This window comes from Anguilla anguilla, chromosome 4 (genome assembly GCF_013347855.1).
Source record: "Anguilla anguilla isolate fAngAng1 chromosome 4, fAngAng1.pri, whole genome shotgun sequence".
Lineage (NCBI taxonomy): Eukaryota > Metazoa > Chordata > Actinopteri > Anguilliformes > Anguillidae > Anguilla > Anguilla anguilla.
In genome coordinates, this window is record NC_049204.1 from 26,268,069 (window position 1) to 26,291,350 (window position 23,282).

The window sequence follows — 23,282 nt, forward strand, 5'->3', positions numbered from 1 at the left end:
AGTGAGATTAGTGTGGTTGTGCAAGGGCTAGGCAGCAAGTGAAGGTGCTGAGAGATAAGCAGCAGGCCCAGCTGTGAATGAGAGATGACAGAGAGAAAGGGTGTGTATTGGAGGAGAAGCTCCAGCTCCCCCCTCAAATTAAAAACGCACACAAACGAGGAGTCAACCACCACAAATATAATCTCAGCCATGTTTGGTGAGATGCAGACTGGATAACAGGGAATGTAAAATGGGATGCATTTTTGGCAACAAAGGTGGGGCACATTCCGGGTAACAGGACGCATGAAGTGAGGCACATTTTTTGGTGTGTGAAGTGGTTTTCTTCATTTTTGTCACTCTGGATAAGAATGTTTGCTAAATGAATGTAATGCAATGTTAGGTGAGGTACAATCTTAGAATGATAGTAATGTCCTCAGTACCTTTCAGCATTTTCACAGCCACAGTCCTACAGCTGCTGGAGTTACTGATACCAAAGGCTGATGCCTGCATGACCTTCCCAAAGGCACCATGTCCCAGAGGCTTTTCTATGGTGAAAAAGCAACCGAGCAAAGATCACCCAACATCTGAAAATGTAACTGCTCTTGATGATGAACTGACACCTTCTGAAGACCATCACCACACTGGGCTAAGGTTGTCCGCGTCATCATACCCAGTTTGAGGCGATCTCGAGGGAATTCCCATTGACCAGGGTCATAAGGCAAGCTCTCACACTGCTCATCCAATGGCCCCTCCACTGGCGCAAGAATGATTGACAGGTAGTCTGGTTTGACACCTGGGGAACTTGGCTATAAAGACAAACATCCTATACATCAGCAGGGCATAGACCCTTTCCATTATACTTATTAAACCCCCGTAACCAAATACTGGTCCTATAAATCTCAAACGACAACATTATTAGAGTGGCAGTCGAAAATTTACAAAAAACAATACAATAACTACTCAAGTTACACTTTGAATGTCTTTCGGAGTTACGGTACAATGTTACAGTCCAAATGTGCCTCAGCATTACAGTCAAACAGGTAAACAAACAGTAATGTTTGTGGATTTGGCTGAAAAAAGTGACTCAGCTGTGATTGGTTCTCCCATGTTTAAATCACAGTTAAGGATACAGTCTATATATATTCAGGCTTTGCATTTTGGTTCTTGGTTTAACAATATTCCATATACACTGGACTGGGAATGTTATTTGCCATGTATGGCACTATTGCTTTTTACATCAGATGAATGCAGTTATATGCTCTCTTTTATTTTAAATGTATTTGTATGAAAGCATCTGCTAAATTAACGTAATAAATCAATTGTAATCAGCTCTGACCGGGGTGAGGCAACTGTGACTGGGTCTCATCTCTGTGACTCAGCTATGAATGCACCTCACCTGCTTCAGCTGCTGTGATTAGCTCTCACCCACTTGAGTCGCTATGCAGTAATGGCTGTCTGGCTATCTCCTGCTTGAATGTGCTATGATTGGCTCTCATCTGTTTGAGTTGCTATGATTGGCTCTGCACTCTGTGATTCAGCTGTAATTGGCTCTGTCCTATGTCAGTCAGCTGTGATTGGCTCTCACCTGTCTGAGTGTGCTGTGATTGGCTCTCATTAGTATGACTGACCTGTGCTTGATTCTCACCTGTTTGAGTTTCCGTATGAAAAGTGTAAGCAGCAGCCAGAAGAGAGTGGCAACCACACAAGTACAGGTAAGTGTGGGTATCTCCAGATATGAAGTAGCAGAATCTATAAACACACATAATCTTTTGTGTCAGTATCAACAATACAAACAGTCAGATAGCCCTCTGCCTCCACCACCACTGAGAGAGAATTAAGCTACAAAAGTACAACAAATATACTACTGTGAAGTAAAAATGATCACATTTCAGTATGTGTAGACCTTCCAAAAATGGAGCTCAGTTGCCCAGATGCAGAAACAGATGTAGCTAACATACAAATGCAAAAGTATTGGAACAGTGACACATTTTTTGTTGTTTTGGCTCTGTACTTTGATTTCAAATGAAACAATGAATATGAGGTTAAAGTGCTGACTGTCGGCTTTAATTTTAGGGTATATGGATCCACATTAAGTGATCTGTGTAGAAATTAGAGCCCTTTTCATAAATGGTCCCCCAATTTTACGGCAAAAGTATTTAGATAAATTAACATAATCTGAAATATAATCATATTTAGTTTAGTTTGCAAATCCTTTCCATTCAATGACTACAGATGAAGTCCCATAGACACCAGCAGATACTGGGTGTGTTCCCTGATGATACACTGCCAAGTCTGTACAGCAGCCATTTTCAGTTCCTTTTTGTTTCTGGGGCATTTTGCCTTCAGCAAGTGAAATGTATGTTCAGTTTGTTTCAGGACAGGTGATTGATTGCCCAATCAAAAACATTCCACTTTTTGACCCTGAAAAACTCCTTGTTTGAATTAGCAGTATGTTTGGGTTATCTTCTGCAAGGTGAAGTGCTGTCCAATGAGTTTTGAGGCATTTGGTTGGATCTGAGCATGTTTCAAGCGGTCTACATTGGGCTGTGTCCACCTAAGCTCAACATCTTTACAACTCAACCTGAACCGGCCCAACAAGATCTAATCAAATTTTAAGCCCGAACCTGATAGAGCTCAATCACTAACATAAACCAACAACACCATACAGCGCAATAGAACATAATGAAGGCAGGCAAACTGCTAGTGAATGTGTATCTGATCATGGATCGGGGGGGGGGGGGACCAGTTGTTAACAATGATTGACAACAACGGTGCAAAACAAAGCTTCCAATTTTGTATTGTACCATTAAGCTCAACTAGCAAATTAAAACAGCCATGTTTGAGTTTTCACATTTATTTTTGAACACATTAGTCCTGTTAAACACAAGATCAAATGTGTTGCTTGTACCTCAGTAACAAACAGCAGAGGAGATATGTTCTCTTTCTTTGAGTATGTGTTTGCATAAAGTATGTGTGGAGGGGTGGTGATTAGGGTGTTATCTGCAGGCAGAGAGGGAGCGGTTTAGCTGGCCTACCACCACAGCTGTTTGCGGTTACGATTAATTGCTAATTGTGTATATGCTCTGCCTGCAGTGAGACCGGGGCGCTGGGAATGAGAGATGCACAGGGAGCTACATGGCTTTCGTTCCCTGTGCCGACTGTGTGTTTTGTTTGTTTATTTGTTTGGTTATATGTTCGTCTGTTTGAAGCGCACAATAAAACCCGCGTGCATCTCATACTTGCAGACTGTGTGGTTTGTGGGAAGAGGAACATCAGGACCCGTTACACTATGTTTTCAACACAGAGAAATAATTTACATTTTTGAGTCAGTCAGTCAGTAATTCTGAGGTGTTTATCAAGTTCTGTGGTGTTTCTCATTTTGAAGGCATATATACTGAATGTGTTTCTGGGTTGTGTTGCCATTAAATAAGATGGCCACCCAGCTGACCTTCTGATTCTGCCACTTTTCTAACTGGAAGTAATCACAGCTAACCTGGAGCATTGGTGGTACCCAGGAGTTAAATTTGGATTTTTCTTCGGATTTTTGATTGGTTGAGCGAGTAACTGGCTAGAGGGAACACATGGACTGGAGCATACGAAAAATGGAGTGGATTGTCATAGTTATTTGTAAAACTGCCGGTCAAAATTATTTATTTATTTACCAAGGGTGGGTGGATGCTGTTCACCCGCATCCACCCCCAATTTAACCCGTGGTGGTACCAACTATGACATGAGTAAAGAGCACCCACTAAGAATAGAAAAATAAGAAGACAATGTCTAGGATGAATAAAAAAGCACATTGCCAATCACTAAGAAAAATTGAAAAACAAGTTAAATCACTTAGAAGAATAGAGAAACAAGAGGCCAATTATGAACTATTACTGAGTATTTGGGGAAATGGGGCCAGGGATAGATTGAAAGCGGAATTCATTCAGGGCTCAGTGTTTTGTTATCTTTACCGTCAACCCAGATGTAGGCAGAGCTCTCCACAGATCCTCTCTCATTAGTGGCCTCACAGGTATACATCCCTTCATCCTCTGCTGTAATTCGCTCAATGTGCAGGGTTCCACCTCCTGGAGCCAACATGATACCTGTTCACAATACCCAGAATTTACCACAATCAGTCTCATAAGGAACTTTAAGAAATGACCCACTGCCTGTGGAGCCAGAATTTTAGGGCTAAATGTTCTCATTCCCCCTTTTAGCAAAAAAAGTAATCAAAATACTTACACCAGAATAGGGCAGTTTAAAAATAATTTGAAGGCAGCATCCAACATTTCCATTGTCAGGCAGTATGTTTATTTTATCTTTGCTAAACTTTCAAAAATGTTTATGTACATCAAAATAATGTGCCACTGGAGATGGTTAACAAATGTAGTGGTTAAACTATCTCATGTAATTATGTCAAAATTGTCTTGTGCAATACATTTGAGTAATGGTTGGATATTTTTAAAACTTAGTGGGTAAGACCAACTACAGCTGATTATCAGTGAGTTTTAACAAAATAATTCTTACAAACATCTGATTTTGCTAAACAAAGTGGCCAACTACAGTGTATAGAGATTGTTGAAAAATGTACAGATTTGCTTTTCCTTACCTGTGTATCTGTCAGACCATTAGACATTAGTAATCAGTTTTGCTAACACTGATTGGATTCACCTGCTCATAGTCATGTCCAGGCAGGGGCAGAGCTATAAAAGATGTCCTCTGAGCTGTAGGGGATTATGGTTGGGTGAGACTGGGTACTCTCTAGTGCTTCAGGTTGCCAGGATGACCCTTGTTAAGTTCCATAAATGTGTGGCTACATTGGCATCCCGTCAGGGCCATCAGGGTATTCCACGCTTATCCAACCCAGAATGCAATTTTTATAATTAAATCTGATTGTGTTTATTAATTCAATAATTATTTACTTTTGAGTTACAAAATGGGTTCCTTTTCGTGTTATTGGACCATTATCAGTTCAAAACTGTGTGCAAGTCTAAAGATGCGTCACCTTCCACTCTAAGTCCAAGGCAGTGAACCCTGCTCTTCCAGCCTCTTGAGGGCTAGCAACAGTCTGACTGAGAGACTCTGCTCTAGAATTTCATATTGGATTCAGGCAATGAGTGACAATGCATCAGCCAAACAAAAAATGTGTAATGATTTGAACATCTCCAGGTCATCAACTGTTTCAGCAACCACTGTTTGATATCATTACGTTTGTGCCAGTGACAGTTGCTCAGTGGGGGGTTGTTAGTGTGTTGTTGAGAGCCCTGTCTCTGACCAGACAGCCTACTACTGTGTGTGGGTAACTTATAAAGTTGTCTATTTAACTGAATGGTTGACTTTTTAAATGCTTTTTATCCCACTATGGAATGCCCAATTATATTTAATAACACCAAGTGCTACAATCTCTGGTATATCTCTGCATGCAAGTCAGCTTCTTTCAACTCTGCAATTCACGCCAGGCACATGAGTCAGAGAAAGACACTTAATGTGCAGCTCAACAAGAGGATTTGCAGATGCCCATTCAAACAAAGTCCTGACTGAATGAAATCTTCCCTTCCCTGGGCATGCTAGGGCCAATTGTGTGTCATTGGCACAGTCCAGACTGTAGAACCCATCCACGCTCTAGAACAGTGCCTTAAAAGGAGGCATGGAGGGTTTAGGGGAAGGTGTTGTGGTGTATGGGGATGGTGTGTTGCTCTTGTTAATTTGTTGCAACTTGTGAAAACCAAAATTAAAGGCTGATTGATTGATTTATTGATCAATTTAGTGCAGTAACAAAGAAAACCACCATACTCTGTGTCCATCCAGGATGATTGGTCTCCTCTGAAACAAGACACTGTGTTGTCTCGTAGGCAGCATATACATTTGGTATCTATTCAGCATGGGAGTGTGTGTGCCGCTCACCAGAGCCCTGATGCAGCCTGCGTTGGTCCTTGTACCATGTGATCTGTGGTCGTGGCACTCCAAAGGCGGGGCAGGACAGGGTGATGGAACTGCTGACATTAACATTGCAGTCACTGAGATTCTGCAGCAGCACAGGGGCCTCCAGGGCTAGTATCAGGTGTCAGAGGCCAGGGGACAAAAAGGTCAGAACATAAACATTGAGACACCTTAGCAGCTCATTTCAGTAATACCATCAAGGTTACACACATCAAGACACACATTACCTAATGCAGAGGAAGTTGAGGTCATAACAGCTCTCTCTACCTGCTGATGTTAGATATGACCTTTTGTTTTCCCAAAGATTTTGTAATTATTTGTAGATGTTGCTTTTGTACTGCTTTCTTAGGTTTGTAGATATTGGGTCTGTGGAAAAAAATTGGTATGTAACTGGTGTAGTGTGGCTGGGTTGGATTGGTAGGCTTTCGTTTAGTGGAACTGATTGCGCTGGTTTGTGTTTGATTAATGAAATGGTTTGAAGTGGAATATATGGGTGTTTCAGTTAGTGGAGCTGTTTGTTGTTGGAGAATTTTAATTTTTTTGTAACTAGTATACAAAAGATGATCCTAAATTGTACTTTCCATAAGATGGATCCTTTGATATATGTGCAAAAGCGGAGTCCCCTAGGATGCATGCAATATGTGTTAAATTTGTTTGTCGAATGTCACCTTGCAGCAGGACAATGAGCCAAAACATACTGCTAAAGCAACCAAAGAGTTTTTCACGGTAAAAAAGTGGAATGTTCTTGGCTGGCCAAGTCAATCACCCGACTTGAATCCAACTGAACACACGTTTCACTACCTGAAGGCAAGACTGAAGGCAAAAAGCTCCCACAACAACCAGGAATTGAAGATGGCTGCAGTATAGGCCTGGTAGAGCATTACCAGCGAAGATAACTAGCATGTGGTGATATCTGTGGGTTACAGACTTCAGGCAGTCATGAAATGCAAAGGATTTGCCATCAAGTATGATATATAAAGACTTTGAGATAATGCTAATCTGTATAATTACATATTACTTACTTATTTATATAAAGACTTTGAGATAATGCTAATCTGTATAATTACTTATTAATACTGACAGCATGGCTTCAGGTTCACATGCAAACCATGTCCTGGATGGGGTAACAGGACCAAAGCCTTCTGCATATATCAAAAAGAAAAGTAAACAGTCATTCTCTTGGCATTTTTATCCTCTTTACTCTTCTAACACTCCTTCCTGCTTGCCTTTGCATTGAATTTTGACTGCATAGAACAGCCATAAACTAGATTAGTAAAAGCAGGTTATTATGAACGGATTATTGTTATAAAACCAGATCGAATTGATTCTTATCAGTCTCCTTAGTCCTGACAGTGTGTGACTGGCTGATTGCTGGGCCGCCACATAAAGGACTGTTAAGTGATACGTCACCACAGGAAATGCTATTGTTTACTCTTCCTCCTAAGCGCTACTCATTCCCATGTGAAAGAGGTGCTTCACAGGGGAGGGAGGGTAGGCCCACAGGAAACTGCAGGACACTGTTCCCAAGCACATGTGTGTATGTGTTTACACTTACAACTATGTCTTCATATTTGAGTGTATGTGTGTGTGTGTGTCAATGTGTTTTTGAGCATGTCTTAATGTTTGTTTGATTGATGTGAGAGCCCATGTACTATATATGTGTGTGCGCAACAGAAAGTATGTGTGTGACTGACAGTGTTGGGTAGTAATGGATTACATGTAATCTGAATTATGTAATCAGATTAACTAAAAATGCAGTACTACTAACTAATCAGCCCAGGCTACTTTTTAAAGTATGTATATTCTGATCACAGTTACTTTTACGAAGTTTACAAGATTAAATTTCGGATGACTTCAACAAACAATATACACACATACAAAAAACAAACACATGTACATCTTCACAGTAGGATGAGCAGAAACTATGTGCATCTATTGTAGCTGCACATAATATATATATATATATATATATATATATATATATATATCATATAAATTACATAACAAATGCAGTGAATGATCACTGAGGTGTGTATGTGGTGATCAGAATAATGGTCATGGGAGATAGCCCAGGTGTTCAGCAATGGATCAGGTGACTCACCAATAACCTTCAACTGCGTCTCCAAGTGTAACTCCTCCCCAGAGAGCAAGTGCTGGGCAATGCAGATGTAGGTGCCAGAGTCTTGCTCGGTCAGGTTTGGCAATGTCAGGTAAAGAGTGTGTGAAAATTCCCCCATCCACAGCTTCGTGACCAGGGCAGGTCTTGTGGGCTTAGCAGCAATGTCCTGGGCAGGTGCTGTGGAAGTGGCCATGAGAATGGGTATGATGTCTGGGGTGGGTCTGGCTGGCATGACTGTGTGTGTGGGCATCGCCCGTTTCCAAGAGAGTGCAGTGTACAGGAACTTATTGGCAGTACATGCCAAGTGACCATCATTGCCCTCCCTTGGCTCTTCTTCCAGATCAATGCTGAAGCCATTGGGCACATCTGAGGGAGGGAAGAGAGAACATTAGGAAAAGAAACAGATGGAGAGAAAGCATTTGAAAAAGAAACTGTGGGAGAGAGACCATTAGAAAGAGAAATGGAGGGATAGACAGCATTAGAAAAAGAGAGGGGAAGAGAGGACACATACTTGAACAAAGCACTAAAAACCTCAGGTCTAAAACAGCCCTGTACCTTTTTATATTGAGTTTATCTTATTTCATATATAATTGGTGACATTAATTAGGGGTCCAAGCAAAGCAGGTGCAGGAACCCAATTGAAATTGTACTGATTTTTGTTTTCAGGTGTCCAAACACAAAGTGCTGGAACCTTATGGTTTTTGTTCTGATTATAAGAGGTCCAAGCATGAAGTGCTGGAATCCTATATTGTTTTTTTCTGATTATTATTAGGGTTTGTTCTGATGCTGAGTATTTATTTATTTATTTATTATAATTATTATTATGTAAAGTGCTAGAACCCTATTGTTTTTGTTCTGATTATTAGGGGTTCAAGAACCACTGGTGCTGACTGGGATTCAAGCCTGAAGTGCTGAAACCCTATTGTGTTTTTTCAGATTTTTAGGCGTCAAAGCATGAAGCAGTGAGGCGTTTTCTCAGGAGCATTACAAAACGAGACATTTGTATGTATGTAAATAGAATTTCAAATGCGAAAAGTGACATAAAAAAGCAACTTCTTACCTTACAAACAGTAAAAAAAAGACATTCCACTGCTGAGTAAATTACCTAAAAGCAAGCTACAGTACTACCTGAAAAAATGTACCCTCTCTGTGACCTACCCTTTGTCACTTTTGCCCCTGCTGGGAAACCCTGCATGCGTGAAAGTAACCTTACAGTCTTGTGCTCTTCAAGCTATCTTTTCCTTGAAGGTTTGACTGATTTGCAAGAAATTTGGCGTAAAAGTTTCTGTGAAAAGTTTCTGTGTTTAAAGTACATGGATGAAGGAAGCCAATAAATTTTGTGGGCGTGGCCTCTATTTATACAACAAGCTCGAACTCCTGAATGCAATGTCCAATCATCACAAAACTGGAAAACTCATATTTATTTGGTGTAAACCCATCGATAGGTGGTACTATAGCAAACTAACCGTCATAACTCCTAAACCCAATTGCCTGATCAAGTATAAATTCTGTATCCTGCATGTTGGTCAAATGACCTATGAAAATTGCATGAGGACAAATTGACTGCTTATACAAGATGGCCACCATCAGCCAAACAAATATCAGCTTATACTCATGTAGCTATTATATCAGTCATAATGAAACTTAGCAGGATTGATTAGGATTGTGTCTAGTGGCAATCTGTAAGAAATTGTATTCTATTTTGAATTTTATGAAAAATTCTTAAACATCTCCTGCAAAGGAAATTGACCAATTAGCATGAAACTTACACTAATATGGTCAGGGGACACTTCTCTTTAAAAGTTATGAAAATCTAAAATAGAATTTTTGTATTTATGCATACATTTTGTCAATTCTAGACTCATAGGATTGCAACTTTTATTGTTTTGTACAGTATATTAGGCTGAATAAACCAAAATTTGAAAGGTGTCAATAGATTAAAAAATGTAAACATGACAGCTAATTTTGTGTCCAAGCTGGAAAGCTGCTTGAATCCTATTGTTTTTAATTAGTATCATTGCTATTAAGCTGTGTTATGATTTTTTCCTCATGTTAGGGGATTTTGGGCTGTTGAAATTTGATGGTACATGGCACAGTGGAATACGGTTATTTGGCTTAGTGCTGGAGTACTTTTGCTGCTGATTCACCACATGGTGGTGCTATAGTAATGAATTAAATTTTCACAATTTAAACAGCCATAATTCTTGACCACGTTACTATACAGACACATTTCTAGGGCCCGTAGATACAATTTCTCATTCAGAACACATTCTAGACTTAGTTAATTGGATTGCTACCTGTTCTGATTTTCAGGGCACACCAGTCTGAATAAAACAAAATTTAAACTGTGTCAGTCAGTTGAAAAACATAGAAACTACAGCTAATTTTGTGTCCAACCTGGAAATTCTATTGTTTTGGATGGGTTCAATTTCTATTATTCTGCGTTCTGATGTTTTACATTTTTAGTATTTTGGTCTTTTCAAATTTGATGACACATGACACTTTTCTAGAATGTTACGTGGAGTAGTGCGGGAATACATTTGGTGAAGACTGGCCACTTGGAACTGCTATACAGAGGTTTAGAGTTTGATTTGGTGCTAATGAGAGATCTTCCCGGCAGATGCAAATTTGCATATATATGTGAGCACACAAATCCATATCTGACTGTTAAAACGTTAACTGCGGGACTCAAACAAATTAGAACAGTGGCTTGCAGTCAACATATCGCTGCTCCTATTTTAACAGCAATTGAGAGGCAACTTTTGTGACTATCTGTAAATAGGGACAGATTATTCTTGTAACCCATAACATTTTTGTGTGTATTTGAGTGAAATTTACATTTATACATGGTTATTAACAGAACTACGTGGTTAGACTGTGAAACCTAGCAATGGTCAGATTGTTTTGAGCACAGTCTATAGGCAAATGTCACCCATGTTAGTTTCACTTAGGACATACGGGAGAGTAGATAGGTATAAATGTAACATATCATAAATGTAACACGGTCAATAGCTTTATGGACATTTCTGCAACAGTAGCCTTTTCAGGATTGTACATAAGCAAATTGGTCCTCTACCAAATGATTAATGAAAAAGAAACAGCCACCTGTTCAAATGCATTTATAATAAGCACACACCATATTGGTCTGTACAGTAGGCTATTTGCTTTAGCTATTTGGTTTTGTGTTTGTTTTTAATGCACAAATAGGGGATTTCCATATTAATTTAACTTTTCATTTATTTCATGTAAGCCTAATCTCATTCAAAATGAAATAGTCTGTAGTCAATGAGATAAATGCCTCCTTTTGCAATGTTATAAAAGAATAAACATAACTTCATTTGCAGGTCACAACATTTGTCCTCATTTGTCATTTTGCAGAAATTACAACAGTATGCTACTCTGAAGTTTTGATGTAGCTACAGTAATTTACAGTAATAGTAGTAAAAATCCAGTATAAATTATCTGACTTGATTCAGTTATGAACGTAATTAAAATGGGTAATGACTGCTGACATGTCAGAGCTGTTTGAAGTAAAATTTCATAGCGCTAGGGTAAATATTAAATGAGTGACATCCAAAAACGGTTACATTTATACCAACTCTCATCTATGACTGCAAAAAGTATACAGTAAAATTGTTATCATTTTTTGAATTTATTCAAGATAAATGGTCCATAGACTTTCCTGTCAGCACCCAGTTCTTTATTGAATAGGGGAAATAAACAATTATTGAAATTATTGAAATAAAAAGCTGAAATCAATGTGGTAATGTTGGGCGATATTTGGAAGTAATAAAAACATGGCCCTTTTAGTGTAAAACATTTGTGTAAAAACCCATAGAAACAATTGTTTATATTATATTTGCTCCAAAATTTGCAAGACGTGTTTGCTCCAAAATGTGCATTTATTGGTCTGTCGTCAAATAAATTAATAAAGGGTGTTATATTAGGCCATCTATTGCTTGAAGAGATTTACACATTCAAGTATGTAGTGTAGTGCTCATTATATAATTAAGAAAAATGAACAGCTTGTTAAAATTCAGAGATAACTCATAACAAGATGATTGGAAAATGGGAAATACGTTTTTTTATTTTATCAGAGAACAATATTCCTCCTCTCCTCTTCCATCATTCAGTTGCTAAATAGCAGGCCAGAGGAGAGGCAGACACATTCAGCAATGCCTGACTATTGTCTGGCAATAGCGGTGTGAAGAAAAATGCACAAACGGCCTGTTTATTTACTCGAGTTGAAAAACTGGGGCTTTATTTTTCCCAGATAAGACTGGTATCTCCAAACCACAGTGGTAGAAGTGTTCCCCGAAAGATCACAATTCTCCCTGAAATGCAATGAGGCGTGACGTCAAATACAACTTCTCAATGCAGAATGATAGAAGCTGCCCTTATGAGGAAAAATTACGTTCTACTGCCCCCTACTGTCAGAAAGTTGCAAGTATTTCCCTCTGGCCGGCAGAACCTCTGCCTTAGGGGCAAATGTGTCAAATGAAAGCCTAAACCACTGCAGCAATAAACTGAATTTTCAAACACCATTTGGAATTTTCATTCAAAACATACTTTTGCAAACTAGTCTGGGGTCATTTGTGCTATTATCACCAAATTAGGGTAGAAAGAATCTCAAGATTCTGACGCTCAAAAAATTATTTTTTAAATATTAACTTTTCAAAACAATATTGCCGCCACACAGCAATCAGTTGTTGTGGGCCTGGCCATTTTTACTTAAACAGCTGTAACTCATGAACTCCATGTCTGATCCTCATTAAATTTGGTATATAAGTGCTGTCCATGATTCTGAGGCAGGAAGTTTTGATGTGTGTTTGCCAATAGGTGGCGTTATAAGAACCAATTAAGTTTAAATGCCTGCAACTGTTAAACTCTTTGACCAATCAGGCTGAAAATTTGTAAGTAACATTTCTGTGAAAAACCACACCAGGGAGCAACTTTGTCTCAAGAAACAACGTCTGCAACTATTTTGTTTTTCCGCCATTTCAAATTTTTGACTAAACCATACTTTGCACACTAGTCCTAGGCCGTTAAACTGAGTGTCACCAAATCAGGCTTGAAAGAATCTGTACCATCTGAAAATGTATAATTATCCTAAAAGATGTTGAACTTTCAAAACAATATGGCCTGCAAATCAACAGTTGTGGGCGTGGCCATTTTTTACTAAAACAGCTGTAACTTGTGAAAGCTTTGTCCGATCATCAAGAAACTTGGAATGCTAATTTTGGTGGTCCTTTGCCAACCGGTGTTGTTGTAAGATATCAACCAGAATCTTTCCATGGTATGTTTTTGTATCAGTCTGCCATTGGCTATGCAATCATTAAGTCATATCTGAAAAAGTATGGCTACAATCAGCCAATCCATAGCCAGTGGGCATGTGACAGGCTTAGCGATCACTGATCATCATGAAATTTGTACGTTTGTTGACCTCAAACTAAGGAATACCATGCCAAATTTTGGGACATGGACTGAAAGTTATTGAACATTCATCCAATATGTGTCCTTACAGCTTAAAATTTGTAATTAGCATTATTGCTTCAGTAACCCACTGCCTGTACTCTTGCATATTTATTATTCTTATTTGTGTTCTAATTAATTTCCTTTCACCTAAATTTCTGCACGCTGCTCCTCCTACAACTTTTAAGCTAGACATGCCATTCCAACTTTATAATATTCAGCTTGGTTCAGAACAGTGTGTCTGTACAAAGCTTTTTGAAATTCCAAATAGTTTTCAATATATTTTGTATTTTTGAAGTTTTTGAGAAACAAATTCCCATAGAGAATGAATGGAGAATTAAAAATAAAATGCAAAGATGGAGACTTCTTGAGCCTTGTGACAACTTAATACATGTGATATTATTTCAGTCAATAGGACGCATAGAAAAAGTACATGTGATGGTATTTCAGCAAACAGGACACATAACAAAAGAAAATTGAAAAGACGCCATTTTGTGCTTCCAAAGCAGGCACTTGCGGTTACATTTATTATTTTCTGCTCAATGCTAAATTTATCTGGATCTCAGATCTGGTTATGCCATTTGGTTGATAGTTTGGAAATGCCTTCACAACTGTGGTATAAAGGCAACAAAACAGTTGCAAAACATATAATTTTGACCTCCAAAGAGGGGTGGTCGTGGAAGGAAATTTTAAAAAATAATTTTTTAGAAAAAAAAATAAAAATTGTAAAGTACAGATCAAAATTAGGGAAAGAAATATGTCTTTGTCCCAAACATTATGGAGCTCCTTGTATATGTACCCAAAACAGTTGCATGCAAGGGAGAACTGTTGTGCTCAACTTTAATCCATTACGTTTGTTGTACAGTTTATTTGCACAAAGTTGTATACACATGTATGTTATGTGTTTTAATGTATTACATTTAGAAATGTAAAAGCACATATAAGGATCATAAAGCAATATTTTAAATGCTGTGTTATTCCTGAGTAAATGAACCCTATTTAGGCTAGCTGTGTATCTGATTGGTAGAGTACTTTTAAAGCTGTTAGGATAAGATGGAAGTTACATACGGGCGATTAAGTATGCGTAGTGTAACTTTCAGGTAGTGCTAGTGCGTCAGCCTGTAGTGTTATGCAACCTTTGCATATTTTATTTAGTGTTTTATTTTTGCCAAATTGTGTATTCCACTGTGTGTATTCCACAGAGTTCATTTTATCTCTGGACTTTTCAAAAATAAAATTTTGGGGAATTTAGACTCCTGTGACTTCCTTGTTATTCCTTAAGACACTTCTCCACATACAATTTGACAGCCTTTAGGGAAAAATGAGAAATATCTCAATGAAACGACCTGTCAAAATATGACTAAAATATACTCACCAGTCTAGTATAACAAAATGCATTATACAGCAGCGATGTATGGGGCCTGCTCACAGGCTAATAAGTATAGCTGACTAAAGCCTAATGACCAACAGGACAGATCAACATTTGTTCCAAATTAAAACAGTGGTCAGAACAGAAACAGAGGCCTTTGTGTGAAAAAAAGTGTGGCAAAAAATGTTTCCATCTACCAGAGAAAGAGAGAGAGAGAGACAGACATAACATGCTTTAAAACCCCGCAGGTTAAGCACAGATAAAGAGCAGCTGAGGAAAATGTAATCAGCGTTCGTAGAGAATTGTAGAGTATTAAGGAAATGCCATTTTTATAACCTTTGATGACAATGCTGAATAAGCATTGTAGGTATAAGTAGCCAAAAGAATATGGTGAAAACAGTTTTTATTTACTTTAGCTATGTGAAACGTCCTGTGGAAACAGCCATCAGATAATGTTTATCTTTCCCAAACACCACCAGGACTCTCAAAATAAAATGCATTAGGCGGTACAGGGAAGTGGGCTGATAAGAACCACAGGTTCCTGTTCACTCATAAGAAACACCCCCACCCTGTAGTCATGGCAACTAGCAGCCCCTGCTGAGTGGCTCATCCTGTTAAAGTGCTGTCCTAGTGCACGGATGTGCCCCATGGTCTGGTACAGACTCTGGAACATGCCAGTGCTAACTGTGGCAGGCTGATCTACAGGGAAACATATAAATGGCTCTACGGTGGTTCATGGGAGAGATTCCGTTGGCTGGAATATCATCATCCTATCACACAACAGCGACCCCCCCCCCCAACAGTCAATCAGGCATTTTCTGTTGTACATGAGGTGCTTTCATCCAACTCATGTCTGCGTGAATATGACTTGAAAACTGTGGTATGATAAGAAATGGCAACAGCAAATCAACAGCAGAGGGGTTGCAATGAGCATTGCAATGTGAGCATGATTGGACATTACAAATTGGAGGAAGAAGCAAAAACATTTTTTTAAATGTGGGCGCAGTGTTAAATATTCTCTAGGAGGTTGGAAAAATGGTGAGTGTAGGTTGGCTTAATGTTCAGATTCTCTTCATTGGGGGTGCCAGTGTGTATGAATGCATCATGGCAGTGAATGACAATAGCACCGTCACTTTGGGTTTCCTTGAGTCCCTGTCACATTTTCTGATTTCTTTGGGAGAGCGTCTGAGTGTGAGGTGCACTATCCTGGAGAGACCTTGAATGAAAACATGAACTCCGGTCTTGTACCTGTGACATAGAAGTAGATGTCTCGCTTGTCTTTTCCTACATGGTTGGAAGCGATGCAACGATACACTCCAGATACAGCAGCCTGAGCCACCATAAGAACCCCCACTGTCTGTGGAAACACACCCGCAGTCAGTGGCCCAGATACATCTACTAAATCAGCATCTTCCAGTCAGCTTCAGCTGTGCTGCAGATACCTACACTAAATGTGCAATAGATCAGAATACATTGCCTTCTATGCTACAGGTTATTTCCCTCATATTTTTGCCAACAAAACAGGAAACAGGTTAAGAAAGTACCACCCCTAAAGCAGCATAAAAAGAGAGCATGTACACTTTCTCAGGAAGAGAGGACACAGTCTATACCCACCAAAAACATACATGATATAGTCTATACTAGCCCATACAGCACAGAGGGAGTATGGTCAGTAATAACACACCCAACACAGAGAGGGAATGTTTGATACAAATCGACTCAATACAGAGAGCATATATTCTATACTAACCCACCAAACAGAGACAGCATATATTGGCAGCATTTATTTTATGCTAACCCATCAAACACAGAGAGTGTATGTTCTCTACCAGGGTTGCCTAATCCTGTTCTTTGAGATCTACAGTCCTGTTGAACAGCAAAAGATCTTGTTGAGCTGCCAATTAGTAGAATCAGGTGTGCCAAATGATGGTTGAAATGAAAACCTACAGGAGAGCAGATCTCCAGGAACAGGGTTGGACAGCCATGTTCTATAGTAACCTGCCAAACACAGACAGCATATGTTCTATTCTAACCCACCCAACACAGAGTGTGTATGATCTATATTACCCACCCAGCACAGGGCGAGCATTTTCTAAACTAACCCACCCAACACAGGGGGAGTATTATCTATACTAACCCACCAAACACAGAGGATATGGTCGATACTATACCCACCCAACACAGACAGGATCCAGTGTACGCAAGTGTATACTTGAATTACAGTTCTGATATCTTTGCAGCTCAGCAAATAGATGAAGGGAGAAACATGCATCAGACATTGGGATATGATTCAAACTTTTAAAAAAAGACTTAAAAGGGACTGAAGAAACAAAAGGCCCAAGAATAAACTTCTACAGGCATCCTTTCGGTGCTGGGTCTGCATAGCTCATCAGGGGGGAACTCTCTGACATCTTGGAAGAATACCTTATAAACTTCCTATAAAACATTTGTGACATAAATTTTGTGTCAGGGTGGGTTCCTGTCCCGCTGCCCAGTGGTGCACTCACCTTCTTCTTCCCCTCTAGGACTTCCTGCCTCTGACTGATGCTCAGGATGGCGTTCTCTCTAGACGTGACATTGGTTTTCATGATAACGGGATGTCTCTTTGTGTTGGACGGCAGTTCACACCTTTGAAAGGAGGAAGAGAAGAGTTGTCTCAGTTCAGCTGTGTTGACTTAATCATGTCTGAACGAGAGCAGCTGGCCTTGCAGGTGTGCATGGCTAATGCTCTGAGAATTTTCAGTCTGCCTCCATCACCGCCGTTATTACCAAATTAGTCATAAACATGAAACCTACAGTATAAGTGCCTGTGACCAACTGAATAGACCTGGGTCTGCCCTGGGTCTGGGGCAAAACTTTAACATGGCTGTTTCTGTGGCTCCTACTTTTACTGCACCCCCCTCCTCCCAAGTTTTTGTCAGAAGATGATTGTGCAAACCACCTCTTCCTAAAACCTGTCATGGCTAAAAATTAGGGACTGATTTTTCAGTCGTCTTCAGGAAGTGCTGTAAGTAGATCCTGGAAGCTCTCCCCTCCCCTTTCCCCCAAGCCTGGATCAGAGGGGAGTCTCTGATTGCTCTTCCTCTTGGCTGTGATAATAAGTGCCAGTGTCCTGTCCTGGCCGGCAGGGCAGTGTCCTGTCCCACCCGTCCCGACAGATTGTCTGTCTCCCACGCCTCCCAGGATACTGCCTGCTGTTTTGGTTACACCTTCTAGAACACCCGCCTCAGTCCCTCCTTTCAAAATCCAGAAAAACAATAAAACTGACTGATCTGCAAGGAGACAGAATCTCACTACTCTAACCTCAACAGGGAGACCTGGCGTGGGACGCAAAGGCTTGTGCTTCTGCTATCACACAAACACACACACACACCTACACACACCATAACAGTTAAACACACATGCACACACATATATACACAAACGTGTGCACAAGAACACTTACCTACCCGTATATACATGCACATGAGTATGGACACACACACACACACAGACACACAAACGCACACACACGCAACTCAAGCAGACTTAAACATTATTAAGGCCACTGAGGAGGACCCTGATTACTTCACAGATGTCTCCTGGATTTAAATTATACAGTGTACAAATAGTACAAGGTTTAAAGAGGAGTTCATAAATTTTATTGTTGATTTTAAATTTGCCCAAGGGATCATGACATTCAAATATACATTCATTCATTCATACGTTTATTTGCATGTGTGTATGTTTGTGTGTTGTTTATCAAACACAACCTAAACCACAACCATAAGTCAATCCTTTCATAATATTTAATGTCAGAACACATACATTTGATACAGCATAGAAAATTATTTTAACATTTTATTAGCCTAAAAAAATACATAGATTAGTTAGTGGTAAATTTATTAAATATGAGATTCATATATTACTTATAAAATATCTTTGCAAAGTAAATGAATCACATTGGGACAAACCCGTAGAGTGTAACATTACCATGTCCAATATGCACACATACACACTCTCTCTCTCTCTCTCACACACACACACAGACACACACAAAAACACACACTTCCTCTCTCTCTCTCATGCACACACATGGACACAGAAACACATGCGCGCACACACACACACACACACACACACACACAGTACAGCAAACAGAGATTCATTACAATACATTACAAAACATTACAATTACAAAACACATCATGCTGGAAGAAGACGTGGATAGGCCGTCACCGACACGCAGCAAGTAGCAGAGAATCTTTAGACTTTGAGACAAACAGCTGATAAATAGCCATGTGTTTGCTCTGCCATGGTCAGCCACACAGATATAAATAGGGGGACATGTGAAACCTGAATTCACAGCTTGTGCGGATGTGAGAGGCAGAGCAGAGGACCTGGCCAGTGGTGGCACTCTGCACATCCAATAGTACCAGTTTACAGGCAGTGGTTACTACAGGCCAGCCAGAGGGCAGCAGATAGCTGGGATTGCACATCCAGTGGCTCAATTCATCTGAGAAGGTTAACAGTGTGTAGGAGGGGAGAAATACAGCTCTCACTTCATATGGAGGAAAAATAAATAAAGGGAATATCTTCAGAATGGTTGGTGTCCTCCTCATAGTCCAGGATGCTCTGTCCTTACTGGGGTACCCCTCTACTCCACACCTCAAAACGGTTCCCCTCCTCTTTGCCATAGTTCTTCAGGGTCGCACAGAGGGCTAACACTGTCAGTGAGGCCACTTCCATAGAACACTCTTGATGAGCTATGATGTGGGGTTGGGGGGGGGGGGGGGTGTGAGAGAGGAGGGGGTTGTGGCTGAATGTGGGTGGGTGGGTGAGGTGGGGGGGTTCTCAAGAATAGATCAAGCTCTTGAGGAAGCGGACTGTGCCACGTTTGAAGACGGAGGGACAATCACTCTGGTGGGAAGCGTCTTGTGTTGGAGAGGAAGCCAAACAAGGAGAGGAAAGCGCAGTGGATTTGGCACAGGAAGCTGGCCGTGCCTCCTGACACACACAGATAAGAAGGGTCCCATGGCCGAGAGCGTCCCTTGGCCTCCACGGCCGGAGCAGAGTGGAGTGGGGCGGGGCAGGGCGTCAGGCTAGCGCTGCGCCGGGGCTACAAAGAATAAGGGCTTCATAAGGAACGGGTCCAGTCAGCTCAACATCAGCAGCACCATCACTGGGATGCTGACAAAACCTTCAGTGTCACAGTAGCACACACCTCTCTCCCTTTCTCCCACGCACACTCTCTCCCTCTTTCTTTCTCTCTCCCAGATCTGAGACCACATCAATCCTAATGCCTGTGGTATTTAATACTGACCAATCAGATTCATCTTTCTTTTTTTAAAAAAAAGGAAAAAACACATAGCTTTGAATATTATTTCTAAATGAAACAGAAAACGTTCTGTTAACGATCTATTATGGAATTGGAACAAGGCATCTGTGTGGTGCAGGGCAGAGAGGTTTACAAAACTAAAATAATTCATAAAGCATCAACAGGTGGACCTGCAAGGTTTTGTCATGATAACAGCAATGTCACTGTACAACACCTACACACAGGAAAGTCAGTATGTGGGTTAGAGTCTGTCCATCCATGCACATGATCAAGCAGACAAATAGACAGACAAAAGATCAAACATAAATATCATTCTCTCTGGGGAAAAAAGAAAATGACAGAAAACATGGAAGACAGCACAAAACAAAATGTTTCCCAGGACTGTGCCCATGACAACTCATCTTGAGATCATGAAGAGGCTGCTATTATTGCCAAGCTTCAGGTGAGGGGAGGAGATGGACATGATGAGCACAGGGTGTGTGTAAGGTGATAGTAGGTTATATGTATGGCACATGTAAGGACACAGCAGGATGTGTTCAGGGCGTGCGGTATGAGAGTAGGATAAATGAAGGGTCCGTGTAAACACCCATGTAGAAGGGTGTTTGCGAGGTCAGAGATTATCAAAGGTAATTATACTCATGACCACAAAATTGGGAGAATGTTCAATGTCCTGCACTGATGATTCCATTTTCTCAGCTTGACTATATATAACAACGCTTAAATAACTACACGTTTCACAATAAGAAAATGTGACAATGATGGAAAAATCATTTTCACCATATAAGATACATTGTAGATAAAATACAGAATTTCACTCATCTAAAAAATACATGCATACAGTCACTTTAATCATCTGGCTGTTCAGCTTAAGCTTTAATAACATGCATGCATGTGTGTGTGTGTGTGTGTGTGTGTTTGCGTGTGGGTGTATGTGAGTGCGTATGTATGTGCACATGCATTTTGTGCATGTTATGAGTATGAGGGTGCAGACAGGAGTTGCGAGGATGTGACAGCTGTGAGTTTGTCTAGCCTGTCTCACTCTTTCTCATGAGAACTTTAAATAAATGGTGTGTCACCCTTTAAAAAGTGGCCACAGGACGCTTCTCAATACAGCAATAATAAACAACAATTTCAGTCTACATTCTGTGGAGGAAATCCATCAAATCACAGCGTTTGATTTACAGAGCCGCAGATCGTGACTGAGAGCACGGAACTATGGTCCATTGAAGTGTTTTTCTCTGTTCTTTCTACACACACACACACACACACACACACACACACACACAAACACACTTTTGCTCTGGCTCTCTATCTCTATCGCTCTCTGTCTCTTTCTCATACTAACACACACACACACACACTCACACACACACACAAATTCCTAATCCCACACACTCACCCATATATTCTCTTTGATTCTATCTCTCTTCCACTCTCTTCCTCACAAACATGTACGCACACACACACACACACACACACACTATGAATGACTAAGGAGCATGAATATGAATATGAGGAGGAAACACAGTCTGAACACACACTGAGATAGACACAATACCGGACTCAGACATGTCTAAACACACATATTCACACATTCGCACACAAATAAACATGCAGGCACCAACACATACAGACACACACACACCCTTTCTCATATGCACACACGCTTGCTCACACACACATACGTACACACACTCACATCACAGGCCCCTGCCTACTCAAACCCATCTATACAAATATTTTTAAGCAAAGCACCAGTAAGGCATTCACTTTAAAGAATATAGTTTTCAACAATCAATTTAAACAATTTTGGAAAACAAAGTATATCACAGAACATTTACCGCTAGTTAAGCAGTACATAGTATCAGTGTGTTGTGCAACAGCATTATGCTTTAAGTGTAGACTGTGCACAGGATATGATTAGGGCATGTATGTTTAAGGTGAGAGCAGGATGTGTGTCCAGTGGTGGCAGGGGGAAGGCAGGATACATGTAGATTGTGTTTAAGGTGAAAGTAGGATATATGTAGGATGTGTGTACAGTGACAGCGGGATATATTGGGTATGTGTAAGGTGAGAGCAGGATGGGTGTAGGGTGTGTGTACAGTGACAGCGGGATATATTGGGTATGTGTAAGGTGAGAGCAGGATGGGTGTAGGATGTGTGTACAGTGACAGCGGGATATATTGGGTATGTGTAAGGTGAGAGCAGGATGTGTGTAGGGTGTGTGTACAGTGACAGCGGGATATATTGGGTATGTGTAAGGTGAGAGCAGGATGGGTGTAGGGTGTGTGTACAGTGACAGCGGGATATATTGGGTATGTGTAAGGTGAGAGCAGGATGTGTGTAGGGTGTGTGTACAGTGACAGCGGGATATATTGGGTATGTGTAAGGTGAGAGCAGGATGTGTGTAGGGTGTGTGTACAGTGACAGCGGGATATATTTGGTATGTGTAAGGTGAGAGCAGGATGTGTGTAGGGTGTGTGTACAGTGACAGCGGGATATATTGGGTATGTGTAAGGTGAGAGCAGGATGTGTGTAGGGTGTGTAGGAGGTCAGTAAGGGTAAGACTTACGGGCCTTTCTCTGGACACGGGTGCCAAAGCCAGTGTATTTGGGGTGGAGGAAACCCCTGGGACGTGCAGAGCAGGGTCTGTCTGCTCCCATGGCGGTATGTCCCTGGATCCTGCAGGGACACCGCCTTCTCCCCAATCTGGGGCTTTACTGCACAAGAGTGGGGACACATGAATAACGCTCCCCCAACTCTGAACTCCCTCCAAAACTGAGCATCACACCAACACTGACTATCACCCAACATTTGACATCACCCCAGTACTCTGCATCCCCCCAACACTGACTATCACCCAACATTTGACATCACCCCAATACTCTGCATCCCCCCAACACTGACTATCACCCAACATTTGACATCACCCCAATACTCTGCATCCCCCCAACACTGACTATCACCCAACATTTGACATCACCCCAATACTCTGCATCCCCCCAACACTGACTATCACCCAAAATTTGACATCACCCCAATACTCTGCATCCCCCCAACACTGACTATCACCCAAAATTTGACATCACCTCAATACT

General features: G+C 40.6%; 1 protein-coding gene across 2 annotated transcripts in view; it reads right to left on the reverse strand.

The window, feature by feature from the left end:
- The window catches only part of flt1 (fms related receptor tyrosine kinase 1), a 58,484-nt gene that overhangs the window by 9,907 nt on the left and 25,295 nt on the right, over positions 1 to 23,282 (reverse strand). Inside the window, exons 10-18 of one of the 2 annotated variants that reach the window (XM_035413748.1) lie at positions 22,757 to 22,904; positions 17,375 to 17,495; positions 16,116 to 16,224; positions 8,009 to 8,392; positions 5,872 to 6,018; positions 3,939 to 4,070; positions 1,625 to 1,728; positions 650 to 785; positions 420 to 524 (exon numbers count right to left, since the gene is read on the reverse strand). In XM_035413748.1, the coding sequence (XP_035269639.1) occupies positions 420 to 524; positions 650 to 785; positions 1,625 to 1,728; positions 3,939 to 4,070; positions 5,872 to 6,018; positions 8,009 to 8,392; positions 16,116 to 16,224; positions 17,375 to 17,495; positions 22,757 to 22,904 (1,386 nt within the window). Of the gene's footprint in view, positions 1 to 419; positions 525 to 649; positions 786 to 1,624; positions 1,729 to 3,938; positions 4,071 to 5,871; positions 6,019 to 8,008; positions 8,393 to 16,115; positions 16,225 to 17,374; positions 17,496 to 18,485; positions 19,966 to 22,756; positions 22,905 to 23,282 lie in introns of those variants that run through there. The other variant, XM_035413749.1, reaches the window with a different exon arrangement.